The sequence below is a fragment of the Schistocerca piceifrons genome, chromosome 6, assembly GCF_021461385.2.
Source record: "Schistocerca piceifrons isolate TAMUIC-IGC-003096 chromosome 6, iqSchPice1.1, whole genome shotgun sequence".
Classification (NCBI taxonomy): domain Eukaryota; kingdom Metazoa; phylum Arthropoda; class Insecta; order Orthoptera; family Acrididae; genus Schistocerca; species Schistocerca piceifrons.
Window position 1 is genome coordinate 340,433,565 of NC_060143.1, and position 21,467 is coordinate 340,455,031.

A 21,467-nucleotide genomic window follows, 5' to 3' on the forward strand; every position below is an offset into this window, starting at 1 on the left:
ACACACACACACGTACACACGTGTGCATGTGTGTGTCTGTGTCTGCTATTTTTGCTGAAGGCCTTACTGGCCGAAACCTTTATTTAATTGTGACAGTCTTTTTGTTGTGCATCTCTGCGGCCCAGTATCTCCACTATATGGTGAGTCGTAACTTTCCATTTCATAATATTGTTAGAATATATTCATCTGTGAAAGACTTATTAAACCAGCCAGCATGTCAGTTGGCATCGAAGTGGACACACATCAGGCACGCATACAGTGATACAGAGATATTTGTAGCTTACTTCTCGCAAATTTGTCTTTGGAATACCAGTCCATCATATATGATTGAATTTGGTGTTGACAATCTTATGCATTTTTCTATTAGTGAAATGTTGAAATGAAAAACAAAATATTGGAGGTGAGGGAGTTAAAAAAAGATTTAATTTTATACGCATTTCACAGCTTCAAATGTGACTGTATTCAATACACTGGAGGTATGAATTAAAAAATGTCTTCAGTCATGGCTTTTCATGTTTTATTAAGTACATTATGCATTTCAGACTCTGGGTCTAACAGCGGTCTTACTGCATGCTTCATTTTTTTCTTTTGCATGAGGTGAAATGCATATTCCTGTCACGAAAAAGTTTGCTGTTAGGTTATGAATTTCATAAGTCAAACATGGAAAATAGGTACAAAATGGTGGAAAAGATGAACAGTGTCAACTTGCTAAATAATCCAAGAAATGCATTTTTAACCTTTTAGCACCAGCATGCATTCTTTTCTCCATCATTTTCATACATATCACTTCATTCAAGAGGCACATTCACATACTTGTGCCTCTTGAGTAAAGCGATATGTATGAAAACGACAGAGAAAAGAATGTGTGCTGGCGCTAAAAGGTTAAAAACACTTTCCTTGGATTATTTGGTAAGTTTACACTGTTCATCTTTTCCACTATTTCACACATAGTTTCCATGTTTGACTTAAGAAATTCATAGCGTAACATCAAACTTTTTCGTGACAGGAATATGCATTTCATCTCATTCAAGAAAAAAAATAAAGCATGTGTTAAGGTGAATTACACCTGATGATGGACTCGCAAGTTCCACAATACATCGTGTACTTAATAAAACACGAAAAGTTGTGACCGAAGGCATTTTTTAATTCATATCAACAGAGTAAAAAAAAAGACTTTTCTGACAAATCTGGGTGCACCATTCTCATGTACATTAAAAACCATTGAAGTGTTATTTTAATTTTTTATTACATCTTACTGTTTGACTGTAATTCATTCAGAAATATTAAAATCAGATTTTTTCAAGGATGTTTTTCTTGCACCCTTAACGGTCATATGGGCAATTATAAAATAATGTGTGTCTCCTAATTTGCTATATATTACAACATATTGTAAGTGGAAGTTGTTTTATTGTTAAAATTGGTCAGGAAGAAAGAAAGAAAGAAAGCACAGAAAAGACAAGATGCTGTGGGAGCCATATATACTGGGCAGTGTTTCCTGCTATGCTTATCCTCTAGTAATTAAATGGACAACCAATCACTTACATTTGATTGTCTGATGCCACAAAATCACCGATAACAGCTGAGAGAATTAGACTTATTTTTGAATGAATGCCACCGCCTGGAATTTCTAACCTCCAGCTAGCTACTTTTTCTGTAAATTCTACTCCTCTTCTAGTGACTAAAACAATGGAGTATATAGGCTTTTGTGATCTTAAAGCCAATCCTGATATTATCAGTCTTCCAGCAGACAAAAACTACACCACTATGCCAATGAATCCCAGTGACCACGTGCTAAGAGTATCTGTCCACATTCTGAGACCTTCCATTAAATACCTTACCCATTATTAATCCATCCCAAAGATCCAACATGACCTTCAACAACTCCTAAAACACATTCATCTCACACTCTATCATTGGAATCCACTTCCCTCATAACACTGACAGTCCTCTATGTACTCATGTTTTATTTTCTTCTAGAGCTCTATAAACCTCATTCCACCACTCCTTCTGTAGATCTACCCGGCAGTTGTCCATCATGCAGTGGAAAGTCCAGGTTGGAATATCAACGATATTATGAAAAGAATAGATTGCTACTCACCATAAAGTTGACATGTTGAGTTGCAGATAGGTGCAATGAAAACCCTTACCTATTAGCATTCGGCCAAAGCCTTCTTCAGAAGAAAGAAACACACACCTCACTCACACACATGACCACTATCTCCGGCCACTCAGGCAAGACTGTAATAGATTGCATTGAATGGGAGCAATGATCTGGAGCAGGGAGGGGGAGGGATAGCAAGGTACAGGTGGGGGAAGAGGAATCTGTACTGTCTGGTGGAGCATGCAGGGGCTAGAGGTGGCAGGACAGGGCCGACAGGTGCAGTGTCAGGAGGCTGTGGGGGAAAGAAAGGAGGGGGGTGCCAGAGCATAAAAGAGAGGAACAGAGAAGAGGAAAAGGGGGAAACAACCAGTGGATGCACTGGCAGAGAGCAGTACACAATGAAGGTGAGGGAAGTGAATCATGAGGTGACAGGACAGAGGGCCGGAAACAATTGGCTGGAGGGTGTGGGGGCCACAAATTAGTTTAGGTCAAGGCCAGAATGATTTGTGGAGCAGAGAACATGTTGTAAGGATTACTCCCATCTGCATAGATGGGAAATGCTGGTGGCAGAGGAGAGGATGCTCTCGGCCACAGTTTGCTTGCGGCCATTCATCCTGGTGGACAGTTAGTAGGTTGTCACAGTAATATAGAAAGCTGTAAAGTGATTGCAGCAGAGCTGGTATATGACAAGTGGACAAGTGGCCTTGCCTCTGCTGGGGTAAGAAAGAGCATTACAGTAGTGTAATAGGAAGTGTTGGGTGGATGGATTGGGCAAGTCTACCACAGAGATAAGATCCCTGTGGCAAGGAGTTGGGATAGGAGCATCATAGGAATGGAGTAGGATGTTGTGAAGGGTGGATGGGTGATGGGACACCATTTTAGGAGTTTGAAAGATCTTGGGTAGAATGTCCCTAATTTCAGGGCATGACGGTAGATAATCAAAGCACTGACAGTGTGGTTCAGTTGCTCCAGTCAAGTGTTGTATTATGTGGTGAAGGGTCCAGACCCTGGTCCAGGAGACACTGTCCTCATTCCTTCACACACTCAACACTTTCTCCCTCATTCACTTCACTTGGTCCTCCCCAACCAAATGTGCCACCTTCCTGGGACCTCCTCCTCTCTCACAGCTCCATTTCACCTTTGTCCACATCAAACTTATCCCCCACCAACCACCAATAATACCTGCATTTCAACAGCTAACATTCCTTCCACACCAAAAAATCCTTTCCATGCAGCCTGGCCACCCAGGGGCAGTGTATCTGCAGTGATAGGAGCACAATTGCCCAGTAGGCTAAAGCTCTAACAAAAGCCTTCACACACACACACACACACACACACACACACACACACACACACACACTATTCCCCACACCTAGTCCACAAATAGATATCCCATGCCGTATCCCCATACACCACTGATCCTCCCACTTCTCCAGGAACTAGCTACAGCAGAGCATCCCATTCACCACCCAGTACCACCCCAGACTGGAAGAACTGCACCACATCCTTAAGCAGCACTTTGAGTGTCAATCATCTTGCCCTGAAGTTAGGGGTATCCTACCAGAGATACTTCCCACCCCTCCTAAAGTGGTGCTCTGTCACCCACCCAACCATGGCCTAGTCCATCGCTATATTACTCCCAATCCCAACCTCACGGACTGTATCCCTATGGAAGACCTAGGTGTTAGACATGCCCAATCCACAGCACTTGCTATGCACAGATGTGAGCAGATGTTGAGTAATCACATTGAAGAGCATGAAGATGACGAATACTCGTGTGAGATAGAATTATCAACACCTGAAGAGATTGAAGCGGGGTTTACTGTGGTCTGCATTTGGCCAGCTGGTCCAATTCTGCCTGTCCAGCTCTGGTGCATTTGGATCTGATGGTGGCTCAATGTCGGACTGTATGGGAACAAGAGGGCAGACTGCTTACTATACAAGTTCTGGTCGACCACATCTGACCATCACAAGAGAGGATTACCATCTTGTGCACCGAGCACATTGTCTACATCTGCCATCTGAGATCAAATAATAGATTCTCTGCAACATTCTGTGTCATCCTGCACCATTAGTTGGAGACTATCAGCAGGACTAGAGATTTACTGTCTCATGCATAGGCTACCATGAACACAACACAGATAAGTGCATTTGCAGAGGTTCTGTAACTAAGAAGCTTGGACTGCTGATAAATGGCAGCACATTGTGTTCAGTGAGGAATAACAGTTTTGCACTACCCCTGATGAATGTCACCAGTGAGTATGGTGGAGATCTGAGCAGAGTTCCCATTCTTCCAAGTCTTGGAGATGCACAGCAGTGCTGCTCCTGACATCATGTTGTGAGGAGCCACCAGGCTGGTAGCACTCCACGGAACTCTGATGGCACAATGATATGCCACAGAAAACAACTGTCCTCATGTGTTACCTCTCACATGCCAGTATTGTTGTGCCATTTTTCAACAGAACAGTGCTCGTCTGTAGTGATTGGACAACTAAATGCTTTTAACAACAAACTGGCATTCAATTTTTTCATTCGGTCAGTTTTTTGTGGTCGAATGACTCGACCAATTGGCACTAGCCTCTGCAGTCATGGCAGTTATATGAATGTTGTTCACAAACACTCCAGGGTTCAGTGGTTTCACTCAATGAGAGAAACCAACTGACAAACATCTCTGACACTTACATCAGTTCTATAAATATTTTCACTCTGTCTCTGGTTCTGGTAATTTCTCTTACATACTTTTTCATAGTTTTCTGTTATTCATGAACCGTGAATAAGATTGCCAATATTTTGAGAGAAAAATAACACGTCTTATTTCGAGGAGAGGTGAATAAAATGTATATTTTTAAAAGTGAAGTATTTTCAAAACTTGTGTATTTATTTACCTGAGTAATACTTTTTTTATACTTCTGGCATTAAATATGGATTTTTGCTAGGTAAATGCTGAGGTGATGTGAACAGAATGCATGTAAGATACATTTGTTAACTGTTAAGCAATTTAATCACTTGCTTTTTAAGCATATTCTGTCAATTGTCAGAAGTATTATTTTTCTTTTCTTTTTGTTCCAGTATAATACATCATTTGTTAATTTTCTTTGAACTTTTTTAATATAGTTTCAGAATATGAATAAGTTTTGCAGATATGGTTTATAGCATTGAATTTATCTTGATGATCACTTTTTATCCAGTAATATGATTTCTTCCATTTCTTTCTCGTGATTTTGATCCAGACGCAGAGTTCACTATTAAGTAAAAACTTATTCATAATCATGGATGAAAAACTGAACTAAAACTACTTGCTGGCCTAAATAAAAAGCAAATATTGGTACAAAATTAACAGTGATGATAGCTGATAAGAGTGCTGTCAACAATAATAATTAAACAGTGTCAAAATGATTGGATGTTTCCACTCAGAACCGAATTTTCTTATCTGGCAACACCAGTGTTCTCTCCCAGTGGTTGGGGGTGGGGGGGCATAGGGGCATAAAGATGGTTGGAAACTGTTTACGGTGATTACTAGAGGAAGGCTTATCTGTGAAATAATTGAAGTAGCAATGTGTGAATGTGGGTAAGACCTCATTCCTGTGAAATAGTTTACCTGCTACTTTTCAAAGGCTGTAAAATATAAAGAGGTTTCTTTGCACGAGTATGATATGTGGATATGTAGCCAGTAATGTAATTTTCTGCACAGTATATTCACCTTCCACAAAAATAAGTGGCTGAATAAGTGCTAGATTTGAATGATTTTCATTTAATGGAAATTATCAATCCTTCAAAAGTAAAATGAAATGCATTGAGTCCCTAAAATTTGGCAATGCTCCTATCTTCTTCACATACACTTAAGGGATCTTTAAGCTCAACTTTGTAAGCTACACAATACATCAGCTTAGTTGTGTGACCCACAGCAATATATTAATCAGTTTTAAATGATTAAAGGATTGGTGTCACTTTGAATGAAGAGGGTAGTTCATTCAATTAAAACACTAAAGAATGGTTTTGACAATCATACTATCTCTCTACCATTCCACTCCCGAACAGCGTGTGGGAAAAACGAACACCTAAACCTTTCTGTTCGAGCTCTGATTTCTCTTATTTTATTTTGATGATCATTCCTACCTTTGTTGGTTGAGCTCAACAAAATATTTTCGCATTCGGAAGTAAAGTTGGTCACTGAAATTTCGTAAATAGATCTCGCCGTGACGAAAAATGTCTTTGCTTTAATGATTTCCATCCCAACTCACGTATCATATCTGCCACACTCTCTCCCCTGTTACGTGATAATACAAAACGAGCTGCCCTTTTTTGCACCCTTTCGACGTCTTCCACCAATCCCACCTGGTAAGGATCCCATACCGTGCAGCAATATTCTAACAGAGGACGCACGAGTGTAGTGTAAGCTGTCTCTTTAGTGGACTTGTTGCATCTTCTAAGTGTCCTGCCAATGAAACGCAACCTTTGGCTCGCCTTCCCCACAATATTATCTATGTGGTCTTTCCAAATGAAGTTGTTTGTAATTTTAACACCCAGGTACTTAGTTGAATTGACAGCCTTGAGAATTGTACTGTTTATTGAGTAATCAAATTCCAACGGATTTCTTTTGGAACTCATGTGGATCACTTCACACTTTTCGTTATTTAGCGTCAACTGTCACCTGCCACTGCCACACAATACAGCAATCTTTTCTAAATTGCTTTGCAACTGATACTGGTCTTCGGATGACCTTACTAGATGGTAAATTACAACATCATCTACGAACAACCTAAGAGAACTGCTCAGATTGTCACCCAGGTCATTTATATAGATCAGTAACAGCAGAGGTCCCAGGACACTTCCCTGGGGAGCACCTGATATCACTTCAGTTTTACTCGATGATTTGCCGTCTATTACTACAAACTGCGACCTTCCTGACAGGAAATCACAAATCCAGTCGCACAACTGAGCCGATACCCCATAGGCCCACAGCTTGATTAGAAGTCGCTTGTGAGGAACGGTGTCAAAAGCTTTCCGGATATCTAGAAATACAGAATCAACTTGAGATCCCCTGTCGATAGCGGCCATTACTTCGTGCGAATAAAGAGCTAGCTGCGTTGCACAAGAACGATGTTTCCTGAAACCATGCTGTTAACGTATCAATAGATCATTCCCTTCGAGGTGATTCATAATGTTTGAATACAGTATATGCTCCAAAACCCTACTGCAAACGGACGTCAATGATATAGGTCTGTAGTTCGATGGATTACTTCTACTACCCTTCTTAAACACTGGTGCGACCTGCGCAATTTTCCAATCTGCAGGTACAGATCTATTGGTGAGCGAGCGGTTGTATATGATTGCTAAGTAGGGAGCTATTGTATCAGTGTAATCTGAAAGGAACCTAATTGGTACACAATCTGGACCTGAAGACTTGCCCGTATCAAGCAATTTGAGTTGCTTCGCAACCCCTAAGGTATCTACTTCTAAGAAACTCCTGCTTGCAGCTGTTCGTGTTTCAAATTCTGGAATTTTCCATTCGTCTTCCCTGGTGAAGGAATTTCAGAAAACTGCGTTCAATAACTCCGCTTTAGCGGCACAGTCGTCGGTAACAGTACCATCGGCACTGCGCAGTGAAGGTATTGACTGCGTCTCGCCGCTTGTGTAATTTACATACGACCAGAATTTCTTCGGATTTTCTACCAAATTTCGAGACAGTGTTTCGTTGTGGAACCTATTAAAGGCATCTCGCATTGAAGTCCGTGCCAAATTTCGCGTGTCTGTAAATTTTAGCCAATCTTCAGGATTTCGCGTTCTGAACTTTGCATGCTTTTTCCGTTGCCTCTGCAACAGCGTTTGGACCTGTTTTGTGTACCATGGGGGATCAGTTCCATCTGTTACCAATTTATGAGGTATGAATCTCTCAATTGCTGTTGCTACTATATCTTTGAATTTGAACCACATCTCATCTACATTTGCATAGTCAGTTCGGAAGGAATGGAGATTCTCTTAGGAAGGCTTCTAGTGACACTTTATCCGCTTTTTTAAATAAAATTATTTTGCATTTGTTTCTGGTGGATTTGGAAGAAACGGTAATGAGCCTAGCTACAATGACCTTGTGATCACTAATCGCTGTATCAGTCATGATGCTCTCTATTAGCTCTGGATTGTTAGATGCCTTGCAGAATCTGCATCTACATCTGCGTACAGTGTAAGCCACCATATGGTGCATGACAGAGGGTATCCTGTACCACTGTTAGTGGTTTTTTTCCCTGCTTCAGTTGCTAATAAAGCAAGGGAAAAATAACTGTCTATAATCCTCTGTGTGAAGCCAAATTTCTCTTAACTTACCTTTGTGGTCCTTACGTGAAATGTATGTTGGTAGCAGTAGAATCACTCTCCAGTTGGTCTAAAATGCCATTTCTCTAAATTTCCTCAGTACTGCCTCACAAACAGAACATCATCTTTCCTCAGTGGGTTTCCATTTGAGTTCAGAAAGCATGTCAATAATACTTGGGTGCTGATTGAATCTACCAGTAACAAATCTAGCAGCACGCCTCTACATTGTTTTGATGTCTTCCTTTAATCTAACCTGGTGGGGATAACAAACACTTGAGCAGTATTAAAGAATGGGCCACACTAGTGTTATATGTGGTGTCTCCTGTGTAGATGAGCTACACTTTCCCAAAATTCTCCCAATACAGGGAATCAACGACTAACCTTCCCTACCATCAGCCTCACGTGCTCATTCCATATCATATTGCTTTGGAACATTACACATAATTATTTAATTGTTGTTGTTGTTGTTGTGTCAAGCAGGAGATTGTTTTTCCTGCTCAATGACACTAAATTCCATTTTTCTGCATTTAGAGGAAGGTGCTATTCATCACACCAAATGGAAATTCTGCCTGTCATCCTGGATCCTCTTACATTCAGTCAACAGTGACATGTTGCCATACACCACAGAGTCATCAGCAAACAGCCATAAATTGCTTGCTCACCCTGTCTGTCAGAGTGTTATATAAGGTGTCTTTCGTAACAGCTGTCAGGTGCATTTTCTTTGGTGTTTCAACAGATATTTGCAATTTAATTTTTGCAACATGTAGCTCGAGTCAGCCCGAATAAATACTCCTGATCTTGTCTCTCATGTGCTGCCAAGCATCGGTGGAAAGTGTCTTGTTTTTTTTTGTTATAAACAAAATTATTTGTAAAGTGTTATTTTACAAGGCCGCTGAACAGAATGGTCCAAAATTAGTCTAGTGTCTTATTCATTTTATCGATATGTTTTAACAGGAATACTAAAGCGTGAAGAATAATCAGCACTCCAGCTGTGACTGAGCAGTATTTCTGCATGACTGTACCAGTCAGTATGTGTCAGGGTAGTGGTTTGGCTGCTGGAGTACTAGCCATTCTCTGTGTCTTGCTGTTCCGATTAATACATATTGACAAAACCAAGAATGCTGTAGACCAATTTGTGACTGCTGTGTCAAGTAGGCAAGTAAAATTAGAATTTAAAAATCATTTTGTTTGTAATGGAGAAACAAACCAATGCTTCCCTTTGGCTCTGGGCATTGAATGACAGATGTGATGAGCAATATTTGTTTGGACTGACTTCAGCTACATGTTGCAAAAACTAATTTTCAAATATTTGCTGCAACACAAGAGAAAATGTGCCTAATGTCCCATAGGAGAGGCACCCGGTGTGTGTGTGTGTGTGTGTGTGTGTGTGTGTGTGTGTGTGTGTGTGTGTGTGTGCGCGCGTGTGTGCGTGTGTGTGTGTGTGTGTGAGAGAGGGAGAGAGAGGGAGAGAGAGGGAGAGAGAGAGAGAGAGAGAGAGAGAGAGAGAGAGAGAGAGAGAGAGAGAGAATACAAACAGTTGTATCACACTTCCCTGTGGCATTCCTGGCAATACCTTTGTCTCTGATTAACACTCGCCATTGAGGACATACAGGGCTCTACTGTTTAAGGTATCCTTGAGCCACTCACATATCTGTGGACCTAATCCATATGCTTGGACCTTCAATAGCCTGCAGTGGGGCACTGTGTCAAATATTTTCTGGAAATCTAGGAATATGGAATCTGCCTGTTGCCCTTCATCCCTGGTTCACAGCATTTTGTGTGAGTAAAGGGCAAGCTGAGTTTTGCACGATCTATGCTTCCTAAACCCATGGTGATTTGTGGAAAGCTTTTCTGTCTCAAGGAAATTTTTTTACACTAACACTCAGAATGTGTTAAAGAATCCTGCAGCAAACTGATTTTAGGAATATTGGTCTGTAATTATGTGGATCCGTTTTATTTTACCTTTCGTATATTCAGGAATCACCTACTTTTTTTTTCACTTGCTTGTGACTGATATGATAAGACCATGCAGTCTTGGTGTTGCTGATGGCTCAGATGATGGTCTTTCTTTCCAGATAATGAAGTTACATTAGACAAACAAGAAGTTAAATTACCTGATTGCTACCATCTCCATATGTTAATAGAATGACAGGGAGAGAAAACAGGAGAAAACCTTATCAATAACATGATTCTCATAGTACAGTGTAATATGAATATATTCAAAACAAGCAGGACAACTGAATCATGGAATACAGAGAAGACTGTGAAGTCTTCTAGAAATGCATTGTCAATTTTAAATTTTCTGTTCCTCTTTTTCAAAGGGGCTGCACCATCTGCAGAATGAGTCAACTGTTTTTGAACAACCGAGCGAATCAATTGTTTTCATTTGGTTCCCAATACTACTCTTCCACACATGAACATATGAGGAGAAAAGAAAAATCACCTCTGAAAATAGGTCTTCAGCAAGATAGGCTGATGCTGCATGGCCAACTGGCTGTGTTTTAATACTAAAGCAGTATCCAGCAATGAGGTGGATTACATTGTCAACCGCTATCGCATCAAGGTTTACAATGAAAATTATTGTTTGGGATTGCATCAGATAAGATTTCTGGGCCTTGTGGGAGATATCCTGTAATGTCTGTAATAAAAATGGGCATCTTTAGGCCAGATCAGGAAGTATTGTCCAGAAAATAGTAGATGATGTTGCTGCCACTAGCCAGAATCCATATATTTCTAATACAGAAGTATCTCTGGAGGAGTAATTGAAACATGAGCTCAACCATTGACATAGAAATGCCTCTTCACCATGTGGGGGAAACACTGAGTATAACCTGTGGCATGTGAAGCAATGGAATATAGTATTTATTACCTCTTCTTACAGCATCTTGCATGGAACTAATTTATGGAAAGAATCTGATCTAGTTCTAAGGTTCCAGGCAGCTTCTTAATTACCTTCAGTATGGATTCAAGAGATAATAGTTCACAGATAACCTGATTTTGCTTGCAACATTTTCATCTAAGCATACACCATCCAATTGATGTCTGAGTGTTCAGAAAGTCTGTGGTACTGTATGGATGTGTAATAAGTTTCATTGAGTCTTCCAGTGACATATCTCTATGTTTATTTGAGCTTTACTTTTCCAGTACCATTTTAAATACCTACACATTAATATCCTATCAGATCAGGTTTGTGTGTGGGGTCATTTTTGTCATTGCAGTTAACAGTGTATCGTCAACACAGAGTCAGGATGACAATTTTTTTTTTTTTTTTTTTTTGATCGTTTTTCATTAATGGTCCACATATGATAGTTACATGAAATAATGGGAAGTCTGGGTTGGAATATCAACAGTAATATGAGAGGACAGATGGTTTCTAACCATAAAGATGATGCGTTGAGTTGCAGACAGATACAATGAAAAGGCGATTACATATAAGCTTTCAGCCAAAGCCTTGTTCAAAAACCACAAACACATTCACACAAGCAAGCACATCTCAAACACACATGGCCACTCCAGATAGAATGCAGCTGAAATGCATCAAACGGAGCAACAGTTCAGAGTGGGGTGGGGGAGGGGGAGTGATACCAGGGTATGGGTGGAGGAAGAGGAATGAGTGTTGCCTGATAGTGTCCGCAGGAACTAGAGGTGGCAGGCCAAAGTTTCCAGGCCCAATGTCAGGAGGCTGTGGGATATAAATTCCCTTGCACATTTTTTCCTCCTTGCATTTGTGCCTTGAGAATGGCAGGGTGTGCTGTCGAAATATCGGCAGTGGTTGATGACGTCACCCGGCAGCAAACCCGTAAGGTATTTGAACATGCGTAATGTATGTTGGCGGAAGTAGAATTGTACGACAGTTAGCAGTTCTCTAAATTTTCTCAATAGTGTTTGTCGAAAAGAACATCGCCTTCCCTCCAGGGATTCCTATTTGTGTGTCTGAAGCATCTCTGTAACATTTACATGTTGTTCCAACCTGTTGGTAACAAATCTAGCAGCTCTCCTCTGAATTGCTTCAATGTCTTCCTTCAATCCGACCTGGTACAGATCACAAACCTCAAGCAGTACTAACGAATAGGTTGCACCAGCATCCTGTATGTGGTCTCCTTTACAGGTGAACAAATTTTTCCTAAAGTCCTCCCAGTAAACCAAAGTCAATCATTTGCCTTTCCTACCACAGTTCTCATATGCTTGTTCCATCTTCTATCGCTTTGCAACGTTATGCCCAGATATTTAAATGATTTGACTGTGTCAAGCAGGACACTAGTAATACTGTATCTGAACATTACAGGTTTGATCTTTCTACTCATCTGCATTATCTTAAATTTTTTCACCTTTAGGGCTAGCTGCCATTCATCACACCACTTGGAAATTTTGTCTAAGTTGCCTTGTATCTTCCTACAGTCACTCAACTTCAAGACCTTACCATACACCACGGCATCATCAGCAAACAACTGCAGATTGCTGCCTACTCTGTCAGTAATGAAATTAAGCATGTTATATTTAGCTGCATGAGGGGGGAGGTTCCCGCACAACCACCTAAATGCCTTCTTTTGCCTTTTTCCTATGTCATTTTCGACTTCCCCATGCCATTCCTGCCACACTGAACCCCTGCTCCATCTTTCTGCACCAATTCAGAAACGTTTCCCCTTCCCTGGCTAAAATCCAGTCCCACATCCTATTCTTAAATGTTGCCTAAACTGTGGAATCCCCAAATGGCCTAATTATACCAATTTCTTTTCTCGATACGATACCTTGTTTCACAATGACACTCATCGTTTGATTCCACCAGCACCTGTCTCTAACAAACCTTGTACTGCAGAAACACATCTCCAGAACCACCTCTGCTCCCTCCGCAGGATATGCTACTGTGCAGTCCCTACTGCATACATCACATCTCTCAAACGAATCCCTTGCTGGAGCACCTCGACATTACCTTCATAAGTTTGCCAATCTACTGACACCCTACTGCCACCTTTGGGCACCACTATCCAACCCCTATCCTACCCACAGTGTTCCTCCTCACCAACACCTCATATCACCCATATCCTACCTAGCTGAACTTTTCAGAACAACTCCAGAACACTTAACCTTTCCACTAAGATCCTCAGCCCCACAGTACGTTCAGTCCTATCTAAAGGCCTCACCTTCAGCCCTACACCCAAACTGAAGTATGCTCAACTCATCAATGATCTACTCTCCTCCTCCTGATCCCTGCAATGGGAACACCTCTTTGACACCAATCTCTCAAACCATAGTCAACCTAATCACAACATTGAACCCTGCCTCTCCTAGTTCATACCTTCTCCCTTCCACCTAAACACCCACTGGTGACCTTCCAGGAATTCCTTACTTCCAACTTGGCCTCACCACCCTTCCTCAGGTCCCTTCCCAAGATCACCAACGTTTCAGCAGAAGAAATGACAGTCATACACAGCCTCAAAACAAATACGGACTAATCATCCTACTTGCAGAAGTACAACATAACCTCCAATCCATGCTTAATGCCTTAGGCCCTTCCCTGAACCTACCCCTTCAATCCATTTCCCTCCTCACCCCTACAACACATCACACACTCACCTTCTCATGCTCCCCAAATCCACAAAACCAACAACTCTGGACACCCCGTTGTAGGTGGTCATTGTGCTCCCACTGAAAGAATCTCAGCTCTCACTGGCCAACACTTCCACCTATTGCCTGGGATGTAACTTCCCATATTGAAGATATAAACCATTTCCTTCACCAACTCAACCATCTTCACCCCTTTGCCCCCTAGATCCCTACCCATCATTGTTGACATCATTTGCCTACACACCAACATCCCTCATTTCCGTAGTCTTGCCACTATTTAACACTATCTCTCCCAACATCTTTCAGACTCCAAAATAACTTCCTCATTCACCTTACTAATTTTATCCTAACACACAACTATTTCTCTTGTGAAAGGAAAGTATATGAATAAATCTGTGGCACAGCTAAGGGCACTCACACAGCACGCTCTTGTTCTAACCTGTGTGTGGACTGCCTGGAGAAAACCTTCCTAGACTCCTAAACACCTGGTCTGGTTCAGGTTCATTGATACCTTCATTATCTGGACTCAAGGACACAACAATTCTCACTCCTCCACAAACTCAACACCTTCTCTCCCATTCACTTCACTTGGTCATCTTCAACCCAACGTGCCACTTTCCTGGCCATTGACTGCCTCCTCGATGATGGCTCCATTCCCAACTTCTGACCACATCAAACACATCAACTACCAACAGTAACTACATTTTGACTGCTACCATCCCTTCCACACCACAAAATCCCTCCCCCAGAGCCTGGCCATCCAGGGATGGTTTATCTGCATTGAGAGAAGCAACCTTGCCCAGCATGCTGAAGGTCTCAAAGAGCTTCACAGACAGGCACTTTCCCCCCAGACCTGGGATGCAGATGGATTTAATGTGTCATATCCCCCCCTCCCCCTCCCCCAATCCTCCCACCACCCCCAAGAACCAGCTATAAAGGAGTGCCCCCTGTCACATAATAACACCCCAGACTGCAACAAATGAATCACATCCTTCGCCAGGGCTTCGGTTAGCTATCATCATGCCTTGAAATGAGGGACATCCTACCCCAGATCCTTACCACCCCTCCTAAAGTGATGATCTGTTGCCCACCCAACCTCCAGAACAACCTGGTCCATCCCTGTGCCACTCCCAATCCCAATCCCTTGCCACAGTGATTATATCCCTGTGGAATAAACGAGGTGCAAGAGACCTGCCCAGACCACCTACCTAGCACTTCCTATTCCAGTCCTGTCACAGGCTTGTCCTACCTCATCAGACACCAGACCACCTGTGAAAGCAGCTGTGTCTTATACCAGCTCTGCTGCAATCATTGCTCAGCTTTTATATTGGTGTGACTACCAACCACCTATCCACCAGGATTGAATGGTCACTGCCCAACTGTGGCCAAGAGCAAAGTAGACCACCCTGTGGCACAACACGCAGCTGAACATAATATGCTCTATTTTAATGGCTGGGAAGGCTTGGGAAGTGTAATAATGGATGATATGTATTGCTCAACAGAAATTAGGAAAAGAATTGCAATGGCAAAAGAAGGATTCAAGAGGAAACAGAATATACTTTGTGGACCACTAAACAAAAATCTGAGGAAAAGACTTGCCAAATGTTACATTTGGAGCATTGGGTGCGGGGACATGGACATTGAGGAAGGACAATGAAAGAAGATTGGAGGCACTAGAGATGTGGATATGGAGAAGAATGGAAAAAGTGAAATGGGAAGACCGACTAAGGAATGAAGAAGAATTGGAGAAGAAAGAAGCATGCTGAAAGTCATCAGAAAGAGAAAACTGAACTGGATTGGACATTGTTTGAGGAAGGACTGTTTATTGAAGGAAGGAATGGTGGAGGGGAAACAAGGGAAGAGGAAAAAGAAGATATCAGATGCTGGACAATATCAAAGGACGCAAATATTCAGAAATGAAAAGACTGGCTATGGACAGACAAAAGTGGAAGAGGCTTAGCCCATGACAAGATCTGCCGTAAAGCAGAATACCATAGTACTACTACTACTACTACTACAACAACAACAACACATCCTGGGCCATCTGGATCCTCCCCTCCAGCACCAGATTTTCTGAACCGCACAGATAGGAGTTTTCCATATGACACATTCTTTGTTCCTGAAATCATCCTATGGTAACCTATTATCCTCACACTCTCCACCCAACAGTTTCTGCACCAGCCCCCTATCTTATCACCTCCTCCCAACTAATGTCCCCTCTCCTCATTGTGCACTACTTTCTGTCTACACAACCACTCATCTTTTCCCCTTCTCTACTAAGAGTGTTGAGAGAGAGACTAATAACCTCCTGAAGAAAAGTTCTTTGTCACAGGAGACTATCAAGAGTCTTAATTCCTACTGTGCTGTACCACCTAGATTATGTGGCCTCCCTAACGTCCTTAAAGAGGTTGTCCCGTTGAGGCATATTGTTTCTAATATTGGTGCTCTGACATATTGTGTAGTGAAACATCTTGCTAGTTTGTTGAGCCCACTAGTAGGTAGGTGTGAACACATTAAGAACTCCGCAGATTTCTTACGTCGATTGCAGGGATTGCGTTTGAATGACTCTGACATTTTTGTCAGTTTTGATGTGGTTTCTCTTTTCACTCACATTCCTCTCTCTGATTCGTTGCAGCTAATTGAGGTTAAGTTTGGTGTCGAGTTAACAAATTTGTTTCGACATGTGCTGACTTCCACTTACTTTTTATTCAATGGTCAGTACTTCGAACAGACTGATGGAGTTGCAATGGGAAACCCATTGTCACCTATTGTGGCCAATTTGTTTATGGAGGACTTTGAGGAACGTGCATTGGAGTCAGCAACCTTGAAACCTGTGTGTTTTTTCAGATATGTAGATGATACTTTTGTTGTTTGGCCTCATGGTAGTGAGAATTTAAACCGGTTTTTGGAACACCTGAATGCAATCCACCCAAGTATTCAGTTCGCTATGGAGGTGGAAAAGAATGGATTCCTTCCCTTCCTTGATGTGTTGGTCAGAAGGAAGACCGATGGTACATTGGGGCATTCTGTTTATAGGAAGCCTACTCACACTGACTTGTATCTGAAAACTGATAGTTGTCACCATCCAGCTCAGTGTGAAGGAGTACTTCGTACCTTGGTTCACAGGGGCCACTTTATCTCAGAACCTGAAAGTTTGGCAGCTGAGCTATCACATCTCGGTCACCTTTCGTCAGAATGGTTATAGTGACAGGCAGATCAAACGTGCATTACGCTATCAGCTCTCTGTGCAACAAGTGAGTGACGATAGCAACGAAGTGGCACCTAAGTCCTCGGCCTTTTTGCCTTACGCATGAAACATTTCCAACAGGATTGGCCATATTTTGCAGAAATATGACGTGAAATGTGTTTTTCGACCACCTTCTAAGATTAAGGCCCTGTTGGTGTCCATAAAAGATGATCTTGGTTTGCGTAAGGCTGGTGTCTATTGTATTCCTTGCAGTTGTGGCATGTCATATATTAGTCAGACAATCAGGACTGTGGAAGACCGGTGTATTGAACATAAGCATCACACACGCTTACAACAACCAAGCAAATCCGCTATTGCTGAAAATTGCCTTGACACCGGTCATCCTATGGAATACAACAACACGGAGATTCTGGCTTGCATGTCCAGCTATTGGGATAGTCTTATTAAGGAAGCTGTTGAAATCAAACTATCAAGCAACCTTATAAACAGAGATGGTGGATTTTGTTTAAATGCTGCTTGGAATCTGGCTCTGTCTCTCATCAAAAAACAGAGGGACAGAATTAGTGCTACCTCACCTGTTGATTAATAGTCACTATCGATATTTCTGATGTTCGTTATCTTTGTTTGTGTTGACACTTGTTCTGTGTGTGGTATCTTCCTTGTTTCTCCTCTGTGAACCGAGGTATTAAATTCCCTTGCACATTTCTTCCTCCTTGCATTTATGCCTTGAGAATGGGAGGGTGTGCTCCTGTCGAAATATTGGCTGTGGTCGATGACGTCACCCGGCAGAAAACCCGTAAGTTGTTTGAACATTCAATTCACTGGAAAAATTTAAGGTCTTACATTACACATAATTATCACGAAGATAAGAAATTAGGGCTCACACAGAGGCATGCAGACAGTCGTTTTTCCCTCACTCTATTTGTGAGGGGCACAGGAAAGGAAATGACAAGTAGTGTTACGGGGTACCCTCCGCCACGCACTACATGGTTGTTTTTGGAGTAGCTATGTAGATGTAGACTGGCTGCTTCACAACCCAGGTTATTTGGATCCTCCCCTCACCCAACAGCTTTTGGACTACACACATGGGAGTTAACCATACAACACATTCTCCGCTCCTGGAATCATCCCAGCTACAATTGATGGTAATGTATTGTCCCCACACTCTCCATCCAACAGTTTCCACCCCCTCTGTATTATCAACTCCTCCCAACTTGTGTCCCACCACCCTCACTGTGCACCTCTCTGTACCTGTGTACCCACTGGTCTTTTCCACTTCTCTGCCACTCTCCCCTCTACTCCCCATTCCTCCCTCCCCTTTCCTCCCAACACTGCGTCTGGCATCCTTGGCCTGCCAGCTCTAGTCTCCGCACACTCTGCCATCCAGCACTCCTTCCTCTTTCTCCATCCATACCCTGCTATCCCTCCCCCTCCCCCTTCCCCTCCCCACTCCAGAGTGGCCAGAGGTGGAGGTCATGCTTGTATGATGTGCTTGCTTGTTGTGTGAATATGGCACAGAATCAGTACATTAGTGTACATGATTACGTCCATTGGCTGTTGGATCCATTAACGTACATAATTGTGTACATTATTGTGCTGTTTTTGTACCACATACACACAGAAATATCTTGTATACCTGTCAACATGTAACAACAATGTATTAAAATGTGTAATGTGGTCTGAACCTTAAAATATGTCCTTGAAATGGTCCGTGGTTGAAATTGGCCAGTTTCACAAGTAATGAACAGATTACAACCTACTTGGACCATGCTTTCATTCTCAAAACATCTTGATATTGTGGACCCTCACAAAATAAAATTTTTAAAAAAAATTAGGTATGGATCAGGGTAAGTGGATTAGGCTGAATGTTTGGAAACAGCACTATTCCAAGCTCCTGCTCTGAAGTTGATTAGTCGACTCTTTACATCAGACAGGAATGCATTACAACATGATTAAACTGCTCATGACATAATAACTCCATTACTCCTATTTTAAAAAGTAGGGGAAGAAATTGACATTTTTTGGGTACCTGCTAGCGTCAGAATTCAGGAGTGTGTGCTACATGATGCAACAGCCAAGGACAACTGCAGGGGTTACAACAACTGCAGGGGTTACAGAATTAAGCTTTGTGTGCTTCTCTATTGGTTATAACATTCTTATTCTCTGAAGGTTATGTGACAATGACACAATATGATTTGAGGTTACAGACAGTGAGTTAGTCAGTAAGGCAAATATCCAACTAGGAATTCCTTTTTCTCATTGATGAGATAAAGTGCCTTTGACTCGTCTGTATAGTTGTTTGATACATGGCTTAATAACCTTGTGCAAATATCTTCTGTTTATGTAGCTAGTATGTTTTTCCTGTATACCACATTTTTACCACAGTAAATGATTTTACATTCCAATTAGAGACTATTTATTTGTCACGAATGCATCCTTTGTTATAACTGATGGGAAGGCAAGTGTGTAAAAAATCTGGAATTTTATTTTGTGGTCTGGACCAGCACAGTTTGAGTGAAGAGTTTAGTATGTTGCCATTTAATTAATTTCTAATTTAATAATCAATCAGCCTGCAATGTGCATCTGCTGTAGAGCTTTCTTTTGTATCTCCATGTTAGTATTCAGCATTATGGAAACTAAATGTTTTCATTACTAATGTTTATATATGTCGTATGTATGATGTGTAACGAAAAATGACATTAGCCTGGTGAATGTTAGCCTAATTCTTCAGCAACACATGCTTTATTAAGCACAGATTATTTACAAATAATTCACAGAAAGTATTGGTCCTGACTCTTCTGAAAATATATGAAAAAGTCTTCTGGAGCTGGCTACCTCTTGGCAAATACAGAACTGTGGAAGTTTGTTAAATGACTCACTTTTTAGTGGAGAAGGACTCTGTAGTTTTGACAGGGAAACACTTATATAAATCACGGTCTCAGTGGGCCCATATGCTGTTGGTTCATTCACTGGAAAGACAACTGTTGATTGAATGATGAACAAAGACAGCACCGGATTAGTCGGAAAGGCAAGTCTATGTACTAGTAAAACATTATGCTACATAGCAGCAAAGTCTGAATCACAGTCCAGGAGAAAACCCTGTAACAGTCAGTTGCCATTAATAGATATTCTGGAGAGCTGACTGTAAACATTGCCTGATTTTGAAAAATGAGGCCATGACAGTCCACAGAGCTCTTAAATCTTCCCTGGGTGTTTTGTCACATGAACTGGTGCTGGCAGATGTAATCTTTCTCACTACACCTAGCAACCTTACCAGACATATGCATAATTACAGTAAATGGGCCATTGAAGTGTCCAGCAGAATAACAAGAAATAAACTGTGAATTAGTTTAATTACCCAAGTTTTCATGTGGTTAATACATTGGTACACTGGACAGCTGATTCATATGCCTTTATTTGTGGCTTAAAAAACTTTGAAATTTCTTGGGGAGAATTATGGTTGAAAATATTTTGTTCATTTCATGCAAGGAAGCAATATCCAGTAGATTTATTTTGAAAAATAACAAGTGTTGTTTTTTTTTCTTCAAGTTTTTGTTTCTCTGTTTCAGGGCAGGAGATCTTTTTTATAGTCACGCTGGCAACAGTTGTGGTTCTTAATAGTGAGTAATGTTCTATTGAATGTTTTGTACTATGGGTTAGCTGTTTGATTAATCATGTATAAAATAACAGTAATTAACCATTATTTATTGCTTTTCTTTATCTGCCTGAGTATTCAGTGTGTGAAAAGGAAGTGCAGTAAAACTGTGGTATCCACTCTGAGAGCTCCATTTGTCTCAGACTCACCTCAATCTTTCTGTTCTCTAGTTGCATCTGCTGTACTCCAAGGTGGCCTCTTCGGTATAGTCGCAAAGTTTCCATCTCGGTATATCACTGCTGTTGTCAGTGGTCAAGCTCTTGGAGGAATATTTGCTGCCCTTGCAGAAATTGTGTCCCTATGCATTGGAGCCACACCAGTCAACAGTGCATTTGTTTACTTTATGATTGCTGATGGAACACTGATTCTATCATTGATCGCATATCTGGTGCTTTCACGTTCGGTATGTCAATATAGGAATTAGTAACATTTGTGTAGCATTTCTATAGATGTGTTTTGTTAAATTTTCTTTTTAACCCCAACTGTATTATTCAACTTCCAGTTTATTCTCTTTCCAAGGATTTCCATTAAAATATGTAATTAGACAATTTTTTAAGACTTTTATTGACTTTCAGTTAAAAACACAATGACAAACAGTAATTCAAGAACTTCAGTCACATTGTAACTCT

At 41.3% G+C, this 21,467-nt stretch overlaps 1 protein-coding gene across 1 annotated transcript in view; it reads left to right on the plus strand.

The window, feature by feature from the left end:
• The window catches only part of LOC124802546 (equilibrative nucleoside transporter 3), a 65,055-nt gene that overhangs the window by 13,561 nt on the left and 30,027 nt on the right, over positions 1-21,467 (plus strand). Inside the window, exons 6-7 of the mRNA XM_047263409.1 lie at positions 20,753-20,803; positions 21,009-21,241. Coding sequence (XP_047119365.1) covers positions 20,753-20,803; positions 21,009-21,241 — 284 coding nt within the window. The remainder of the gene's footprint in view (positions 1-20,752; positions 20,804-21,008; positions 21,242-21,467) is intronic.